Below are 8,659 nucleotides of genomic sequence, written 5' to 3' on the forward strand. Positions count from 1 at the left end.
AGTTTTTTTTTTCCACCAGGGTCGAGAAGTGGAAAACTTGGATTTACAAGACAATTATTCCAGTATATTATTATCAAGCAATTCTTGTTGACAATTCAGATTATTCAAGAACTCAATTAAGTGAACATCCACTAGAACTGTTATTTAGAAGTCTAGGGCTCACTGTTCACTTGGAAATGAAGTGCTGGCACTACCATAAAGTTAATGGCTATTTACAAGTTGTAATGCAAATATTATTTGATAGTCTGCCCAATCAACTACGTCTCAATTCCAAATTAATTGAGTTTTACAACACTCTGCCTGTGGAATCTGACAAAAATTGAACATGACATACAACAAAGTCACGGTAAGCAGTGATAAGCTTCGATGGCATCCAAGCCCGAGCTTTCGATCCTTCTATATACAACAGAAGAATAACAAACAACTGCAGTTGGTACTCTAGATTATTTATGTACTAACTGACTAAAATTATTCGTCCCCTGATCCTGCACAATAAAGAGGGGTCAGCTCCACTTCCAAAAGATAGAGAAAGATACAAGAAATTTGAGTAAGGAAAAAGAAAAAATAAAAAATTTCTTGCATGCTGTTATGCAAGGAAAAAGACACCTGAAATAAGAAGTCAATTTCTTTCAAAATTTCTGTGATCTTTTTAAATTTGAAGGAAAGTCTGTCTTGTGAATATTTTAACTGCTTTTGTCACACTTCGCGGAAAAAAAGATGCAAGAAAGTGAACCTCCTAGTACTTTGATTTTCCTTGTACCAATAAGATACAACATTGAAGTACCTGATTGTTTTTCTCGTGAAGAAGATGGAGTTGAAGCACTTTTTGTGCTAAATCCGGAATGCCCTTGAGGGTCACTTGACATTTCCTGCTGACCATGCTCGTATTATGTCAAAACTTCCATGCTTTTTCACAAACCGTTAGCATGATATAGGACTAGGAACTATGCTTAATGAATGTTAGGTCCGCAGCATATGTTACATGCTACTAGATGGAGTTCATTCTCAAACAAGTTTTAACAATAACTTGGTTGCGAAGTCAAATATTCCTATCTCAACAACCAAGTAAATACTAGCTATGGATTAGGTTCAGTAGAATAAATTACTCTCCCCATTTCAATTTGTTTGCCTGGTTTTGACTTGGCACGGAGTTTAAGAAAGTAAAGAAGACTTTTGAATCATGTGGTCTTAATCTAAAGATGCGTAGAATGTACCAAAATGTCATTTAATCTTGTGGTCCTAAACATGCTATGTTGAAAGTTGGAATTAAAGAGTTTCCAAAAAGGAAAGAGGCATTTTTTTTTTGTAACGGACTAAAAAGGGAAGTAAGACAAACAAATTAAAATGGAAGGAGCTTAAAACTGAGATATAGAAGAATTATTCTTCTGAGAATGACCAACTTGCCTGTGATATAGATGCTTGGCTGTGGCTGGGGGAGGGGCAAGCACTGCCACCCACCACCAAGTGACCCATATTTTCTTCTGCCAATGCTTTCAAATGATTAAGCTCGGGCAAGACGACTTTGCCCAGGTCTGGCCTGTCCTTGCGTCTCAGTTCTGCACATTGGATTGCTAGCTTTGCAAAATTGAAGGTCTCTTCGATTGGCCAATCAGGAACAGAAGGATCTAGGGCCTCTTTAAGCTCTCCCCTCTCAATGGATCGAGACACATAATGAGTTATGCCCATTGGTGGCTTGGCTGTTATTAATTGTAGAAGAAGGATTCCTAAGGAATAAACGTCAGATTTAACCCCAAGCATGCCTGTTTGTTGATACTCTGGATCAATGTAGCAGAACGTGCCGGCTGCAGATGTCATCCTGTATTGTGTTACCTCTTCAGCAGTAGAAGCAGGGATAAGCCTTGAAAGTCCAACATCACTAATCTTGGTTACAAAATTATGGTCAAGAAGAATGTTGCCAGGTTTGAGGTCACGGTGCACCAGAGGTTCTGGCTTGGTCTGGTGCAGAAAGAGCAAGCCAGTGGCGATCTCCGCTGCAATACGAAATCTAAGCTGCCATGACAGTGCAGGTTTATCACCACGTCGCATGAGGCGTTCCTCTAGGCTTCCCTTTGCCATGTACTCATATACCAAGCACCCATATTCTGGGCAAGCTCCAAGAAGTAGTACCATATTAGGATGCCTCATACGATTCAGGACTTCTACCTGTGTTAGATTTACAGAGAAAATAACTTAAAATAGTCAACACTGTCATTTCTTAGGCTCCCAGAAGATATATATAAACTGCACTTTTAGCTTCATAAACATCCATGAAGTATTAGGTGTAGGAGTATAGAAACCAAACATTATTACGGGGCCGTACCTCTTGCTGAAATTGAGATCTTCCTTGTGCTGCGTCTGGACGTAAGACCTTAACTGCTACTGGTGTGTGATCAAGATAACATTTGTAGACAGGACCATATCCCCCTTCTCCAATCTTGAGAGAATCGGAGAAATATTGTGTTGCCTCTTCAATTTCTTCAATGCTGTACCTCCTATATCTGAAATCACCTTGTCCTATGTTCATCAATGCTTTCTCCTTCTCCTCTGCTTCTTTATGGGCTTGCATTTCAGCATCTACCCTTCTTTTTGCTTCTAATTCGGCAAGTCTCTGAGCTGCTTCCGCAGTTTCCATGGCAACCCTACATTTATCTCTCTCCTTCTCTGCTGCTACCTTTGCAGCTTCCTCTGCAAGACGAGCCTCCTCCAATCTCTTTTCTTCTTCCACCCTCCAAAGATTGAGCTCCACTGACTACACATACATGTGGCATATAAAAAAATTATCCTGTCGTATCCCTTCTAAAAGTATGACAAGATATCAATATAACCTTCTGTTTCGCTGTCAGCGCTTCCTTGCATGCTGTACTGTACAAGTCCATTGTCCTCTGAAGCTCCATCTTTAGCCTTCTCATTTCACCCTCTCCATCATCCTTTCAATTTTCAACACTGATGTTAATACTGATGACATACTACTTAACAGTGACATTAACAATAAAAACATCAAAATATAAAATGGAAATCCCTTAAAAGTTTTAACCTGAAGACTAGTATGCAGCTTTTGCCATTTGAATCAACTAGTATATTCTAAATCATTTCTTTTATTCAGTACTAGATGTTAGAGTATAAGGTCTTCTCTACTGAAATTGTAGAATTCCTACTTTTATCAGTGCCATAAATAACCGTTTTACCCCTTAGTACTAGTATTAGAGCGTATAGCCAAAAACTAGTTTGTTAAAATGCACCATGCTTCTGTATGAGCTCCTACATAATTGAACATCAGTAAAGAAATAGGTGGCTATGCATCACGCTTCCTAGGCTCAACTTACTATTCTCCTAGCTTTGTTGCTTTCAGTCCTCCCTATACAGACTCATGACGTGAATCAAGACTAATCAAAAAGGGTAATTGAGCTGTAAACCACAATATATTGTATTAAGGATAGATTTATCGTAAAGGTTTAAGTGTTTCCTGAAGAAGTTACTTGTCTACCTGTTTCCATACAAAGAGGTAAACTTACAGTTTCAAAGGAGGATTGTGAGAAGTCATTGAAAGAACTGAGCTCACTCCCCCTAGCTCCCAAGCGCTCTGACCCAAAGCTACTATCTGAACTTGATGATATTTGTGACATACGGCCAGTATCCAGGCCATCATACAGCATGGAAGAAGTATGATCAGTGCTTGGCCTACCAGAGCTAACGAATGATAAGTCAGTATCTGCTTCAGAAAGGTCAGAAAAAATCCTGGAAGGGAGGACTCTTCGTCTATCAAATGGTGACCTGCTTCCAAAACTTGCTGCGTTTAGCGTGTATACATATCATCAAAACCATAGGGTGATCTACATACAATTTCTACCAGATTCTTCTCTGATATTATGCAAATTTCAGTTATTAAGCTGGACATCTTTTTCTTTTGGAGCAAAAGGAGTGGGGAGGTAGAGTTACTTCACATTAATCATTAACCAGAAACATAAGAAAGAGGATAGAATAGAAGCGGATCCACTAAAATACGTCATCTGTTTGATTTAGATTATTCTAATTATACAAGAAACTAATTCTAACAAGATTAATTGAAATCGTCAATTTTATCGAAGTAAAAGCTCTAAAAATTGATTCTTTTTGATACCCAAACACTAAATTTATTAGTGAAACTGAGTAGTTCAGAAAAATCAATTGAAGCCAGGTGAAATAATACAGGCCCTTTGCTTTCCGCTAATTGCCGAGTTCAGATGATTCATTCAGTCAAATTTTTGAGGAGATGCTTCTAGCCGTCTTTGCATCAGGGATCAGCTCTTAGCCCGTTTCTATTTTCCTTGGTAATTGATGGATTGATGTGAAAAATTCAAGGTGAGGTGCCATGGTGTATGTTGTTCGCGGATAACATAGTCTTGATTGACGAGACTCGTAGCGGAGTTAACGCTAAGCTAGAGGGTTGGAGGCAGACGCTGGAGTCTAAAGGATTTAAGATGAGTAGGATCAAGACGGAGTACATGGAGTGCAGGTTCACTGGCGTACCAAATGAGGCTGATGTGAAAGTGAGGCTTGGTACCCAGGTCGTCCAAAAGAAAGAAAGTTTCAAGTACCTTGGGTCTATTATACAAGGAAATGGGGATATCGACGATGATATCACTCATCGTATTGGTGCAGGGTGGATGAAATGGAAGCTCGCTTCTGGAGTGCTGTGTGACAAGAAAGTGTCACCAAAACTTAAGGGCAAGTTCTACAAAGTGGTGGTCAGACCGACTTTGTTGTACGGGGCAGAATGTTGGCCAGTCAAGAACTCTCATGTGCAGAAGATGAAAGTGGCGGAAATGAGAATGTTGCGGTGGATGTGTGGGCACACTAGGAGAGATAGAATTAGGAATAAAGACATCCGGGACAAGGTGGGAGTGGCATCGGTGGAGGACAAGATGCGGGAAGCTAGACTGAGATGGTTTAGGCATGTGAAGAGGAGAGACACAGATGCCCCAGTGCGGAGGTGTGAGAGGTTGGCTATGGACGGTCTTAGGAGAGGTAGAGATAGGCCAAAAAAGTATTAAGGAGAGGTGATTAGACACGACATGGCGCAGTTTCAGCTTACCGAGGACATGAACTTAGATAGGAGGTTGTGGAGGACTCAGATTAGGGTAGAAGGCTAGGAAGGCTAGTAGAGACTCTCTCACTTATTCTCTCACACCAGTGGTCGTAGTTTTGCTCTATCGTTTATTGTCCTGTGATTCTGCTTATATTTGTTGGCTCTTCGCTCTTGTTATTTCTTATTTTTCACATTATTCTGATATGCTTGTTCTTATCTGACTCTTTTGTCTTGTTTTCTCTTGAGCTGAGGGTCTTTCGGAAACAACCTCCCTACCTCTCAAGGTGGGGGTAAGGTCTGCGTACACTTTACCCTCTCCAGACCCCACATTATGGGAGTTCACTGGGTATGTTATTGTTGTTGTTGTTTTATGCTTCTAGCCATCAAGCTAACTTCTTAAGTTTTGACTTCAGAATACAAACACAATCTGAAAGACCATTAAGGATTCAGAATAATAGCAGGTCTTTCTTGGAACTTACCCAACTATTTTGCTCTCATCAGTTATGAATGACCGGCGTTGTGATCCAGCTGCACATGTAGTAGACAAGGTAAGTTAAAACAAAAATTTTGACGTTAAGTAAAGTCATTGTGGCAAAAACATGTCATACCATGGATCGCCTTGCTACGTGCGGTAGGGGTACAACCACCACTATTAACTTGGTCTTCCAATTGCTGTATTTGCTTATAAAGAGGCGATGCCATAGGGGCTGGGCGAGAAGCATTTTTTACAGAAGAGATCTTTGACTTTGAGATGACGTAAACAGTGCAGAAATCTGGTGCTCCCTTTGACACAGTGCTGGGTATATCTGTAACCTTCAACCGTCTGTGCCATATATACTTGTGTTAGTGTTTATATAAGACCCGCTAGGAAAAGTGTCAGCTTTTAATGTTTTTAATGACAAAGACTGAACGATTATCAAATACAATGTCTTCTTGTTTACTTTGATATGTTAGACATTGCTATAGATATGCAAATGGAACTTAGGTGCTCTTAGTTATCAAATTTACTGATTGACGGTTTGTGGATGATCACATTACGAATATGACCAATCATGGACATGTCAACTTAATTACTTTTTTCTGAGGATCTCAACATAATGTTGGATCACGGATGCTTAAATCGATTTGCAGGCATTGAAACACCTTAGTTATTCTATAACTATCATACCACGTCCCTTCTTGGTTGTACTTTATAGTAAGCTAGTCTACTCAAATTTTACTAAGTTGAACCATTCTCATGATGAGAAGGGGAGGGGAATGCATTATATTTCCATTTGCCACTTGGTTATTGTGCTCAATCTAGAAGATCTGACCTGATAAAGCCATGCCTAGATGCTCCAAGAACCAAGTTCTGGATCGCAGCACTAGACACATATTCTGTCAGTGCTTTTGCTACATCTGAGTCTTCAAGTATAACGTCCAAGCAACGAATCTGTTCAAAGCAAAACAAAAACAGAAGAGAAGATCTTGAATCATGTGTTGGAGTAGCAAATGCATTAGTATTCTCATTTACTTATTCCATATTAAATGCTAGAGATTCTCATGGATATTGAAAATGCTTACATCTTTACGTGTACAAAAGCAATGGAAAGTAAGAAACAATTCTTTGGTTTGTTTCTCAAGATTTTGCCCATGTGCAGATAAATTTCCATCTACAACGTGAACACCACCACAGTTTCCATCTGCATATTAATAAATTTGACGTTTGTTAGCTAACATCTCTTTACATCATTAGGAATCCAAGCTGTATACTAATGATGTACCAACTCTTTCAAGTAAACCAAACGGGAAAAACTTAAAATCAAATACAAAAGCAGAGATTATTTCTAGCTCAACCTAAAAGTTAACCAGTAGCTCTAATTGGTGAAATTACATAAGCAAATGCAGCAATATCACTATTTTGTAGATTACACGTCCAATGAAATACTCAAACAAGGCCGGCCACCTAGGACCATTAAAGGCAACGATGGATGGGAAAAAAAGATCTACAGTCTACACAACTTACGATCATCACATATTTCTTGATCTTGGCAGCTAAGCACCTATATGCCCCACAATAAAATGTACTCCCTCCGTCTCAATTTATGCAAACCTATTTGACTGGGTGCAGAGTTTAAGAAAGAAGAGAAGACTTTTAAACTTGTGGTGTTAAATGAGTCATATATATTTGGTGTGGCTATAAATCATTGCATAGAGGTAAATTATTTTTAAATATACAAAAAAGGTCATTCTTATTGGCACGGACTAATAAGGAAATAAGTTCACATAAATTGAAACGAGGGAATATAACCTAAGGGGTCATTTGGTAGCTGGTTAGAATTATGCAGGTATTAGTAATGCAGAGATTAGTTACGAGGGAACTTATGTATATTATTTTCTGCAGTGATTAGTTATGTAGAATTTAGTTATTCATGTATTAGTTATTCCACTCTTCTATCTTGCATAAAATAATACATAGATTCCCTCCTAACTTATACATGTCTTAGTTATGCGGTTTTCTAAATTGCAAACTAAACACCTAATTAGATGTGTTGAAGCTTATACATAGCAAAAGAATGCTAACAAACATGGTATTCCTTATGCATCCTTTAATACATAAATAACTTAGCTCCTAAACAGCTACCAAACGACCCCTAAATTACTAAAAAGAAACCCAAATCTCAATTCCCTTTTTCCACTTATGGACTTTCTCAAAATCATTAATTTATTCACCTCCTGCCTCATTTCAAACATCTACACGCACCCACAAATGACAAAAGAAGAATTGGTTTTAAGGGAAACCTACCAACACACACACATGCACACATATAATATTTACATATATAGAGAGAGAGATGCATACAGGAAGAAGAGGTAGGCTTGGTGACAACATGAATAAGAACAAGAGTTTGGCCTCTATTAACCAAATTCTCAGTGGCCCATTTAATAGCATATTGGCTTCCTTTATCTTTGTCAATAGCAAGTGCAACTACACCATTCCCATTATTGCCCTTTTTGTTTGCAGGGCTTCCCTTATTACTTGGGAGCCACATTTTTTCCCTTTTGAATAGTCTTAACTTACAAAACATGCATCACATATGTCAAAGTTCCCTCTTTGTTTCTTTGCTAACACTTCTCTTTCCCTACATGGGATTTTTTCCAAGTGAATTTTCTTCAAAGTGATTGTTTGGATAAGTGTGTTGAGAACCGTACAAGAAAAATGCTGTAACAACCTGCGAATTGTTTGCTCAACATGGGAAGAATCGAAAATGTCTCCACTGTGTGTGTCTCGTTGTATGGGCCAGTTTTTGCCTTTATCCCATTTTTGTAATATTAAATTAATTTAGGAAAAATAAAATTGATGTATCCTTCCGGAAAAGCTGTGTCAAGTTTCCAAATGTTGCCTATCTAATGTAGCAGTGTCACAATTTTGTTTTTCTCGCTCCTAAGTTATTATTACTAAACTTGTAAACCGGCCAGTGCCTCGCGCTGTTGCCAAAAACTTTATGTAGAGTTACAAAATATTTTAAAAAACAATTCTTGAACATTCAAATAATTTAAAAAGTAATTTTTTTGCAACAGCTAAAGATATCTTCAAATTTACTAAACCCGGAT

The 8,659-nt window shown here is 38.4% G+C and overlaps 1 protein-coding gene across 3 annotated transcripts; it reads right to left on the reverse strand.

Annotated features, from left to right (window-relative positions):
- Positions 1–233: 233 nt before the first annotated feature.
- On the reverse strand, positions 234–8,375 carry LOC132615125 (U-box domain-containing protein 35-like). 3 transcript variants are annotated; one of them, XM_060329700.1, is made up of 11 exons: positions 8,278–8,375; positions 6,629–6,747; positions 6,379–6,497; positions 5,674–5,888; positions 5,545–5,593; positions 3,513–3,771; positions 2,826–2,927; positions 2,321–2,749; positions 1,405–2,163; positions 785–869; positions 234–485 (listed from the first exon to the last, which is right to left on the reverse strand). In XM_060329700.1, the coding sequence occupies exons 1-11, from the start codon at positions 8,297–8,299 to the stop codon at positions 469–471; spliced, it is 2,175 nt and encodes a 724-aa protein (XP_060185683.1). In that variant the 5' UTR covers positions 8,300–8,375; the 3' UTR covers positions 234–468. The 3 variants fall into 3 exon arrangements, with proteins under 3 accessions (XP_060185683.1, XP_060185682.1, XP_060185681.1); XM_060329699.1 differs by lacking the exon at positions 8,278–8,375 and adding an exon at positions 7,908–8,271 and having other exon boundaries at positions 3,513–3,687; XM_060329698.1 differs by lacking the exon at positions 8,278–8,375 and adding an exon at positions 7,908–8,271.
- Positions 8,376–8,659: the final 284 nt, after the last annotated feature.

The sequence above is a fragment of the Lycium barbarum genome, chromosome 10 (assembly GCF_019175385.1).
Source record: "Lycium barbarum isolate Lr01 chromosome 10, ASM1917538v2, whole genome shotgun sequence".
Lineage (NCBI taxonomy): Eukaryota > Viridiplantae > Streptophyta > Magnoliopsida > Solanales > Solanaceae > Lycium > Lycium barbarum.